Genomic DNA, 840 nt, shown 5'->3' with positions numbered 1-840 from the left:
TATTCTTATTAGAATTTAATAATATGTATATAGTTGAGGCGCTATTTCACTACAAATTTATAGTTACTGATACGACTTTTTTCTCTGAGTGTATGCATTAAAGATTAATATATTACAATAAAATAATTGTAATTAAAAAATTTTAACATTTAAAGTTTACAGTGTTCGTAAAATTGTTTTTAATAAAATTTCTGAAGGAATTCTGTTAAAAGTTCTATTGTTAAAAATTCATACCTGATAAGACGTAGATGGGTCGCTACAATGTTGTTTAAAACTTTATTAAAATTTTTGCATGAGATCAAATTAATTAATCGACATCTAAAGTTTTCTAACTGACCACAAATGTGAAAAATCATTAGTACTAGAAGAATATCTACGGATATGTAAATGATAGTTAATAACAAGGTCGTTATGGTATGAATGAAAAATGTCAACTCAAATTGTGGACTCTTATTTATGTCGTAGAAATGGTACGTTGCCAACGGTAAAAATTTTCGTCGATCCGTGGAATTTGTTACGTATGTTACTTGCATGCCGAAACAAGGAAGAACAATTAATGTGAGGAACCCCATTATAATGAAAACATATTCAATCATCATAATTAATCGCGCTGTTCGTGCTTGTTTTATCATCACATCTCTTTCTCTATCCAGCTTGAATGCCATCCAATCTTCTTCCATCATATTTATAATTGACAAGAGAACTTAAAAATATAAATAACTATAAATAAAACGTAAGCATTGTTAAAGGCACTAGAATATTAAATTATTTAGACATATGTTAATGTAAACTATTGTACTAAAAAGAGAATCATATACATTTTTTAATTTAATTATTTCC

The 840-nt window shown here is 26.9% G+C and overlaps 1 protein-coding gene across 1 annotated transcript; it reads right to left on the bottom strand.

Annotated features, from left to right (window-relative positions):
* Positions 1-179: 179 nt before the first annotated feature.
* LOC108725476 (uncharacterized) lies at positions 180-698 on the bottom strand (the record flags this gene model as incomplete). The annotated part of the gene is made up of 1 exon (XM_018452508.1): positions 180-698. A coding segment is annotated over one exon (519 nt), but the record flags the coding sequence as incomplete, so codon positions are not given.
* Between the last annotated feature and the right edge of the window lie 142 nt (positions 699-840).

Source organism: Mycetomoellerius zeteki, unplaced genomic scaffold (assembly GCF_001594055.1).
Source record: "Mycetomoellerius zeteki isolate Tzet28-1 unplaced genomic scaffold, Tzet1.0 scaffold1082, whole genome shotgun sequence".
NCBI classification, from domain to species: Eukaryota; Metazoa; Arthropoda; class Insecta; order Hymenoptera; family Formicidae; genus Mycetomoellerius; species Mycetomoellerius zeteki.
This window is presented reverse-complemented; position numbering and strand designations above follow the sequence as displayed.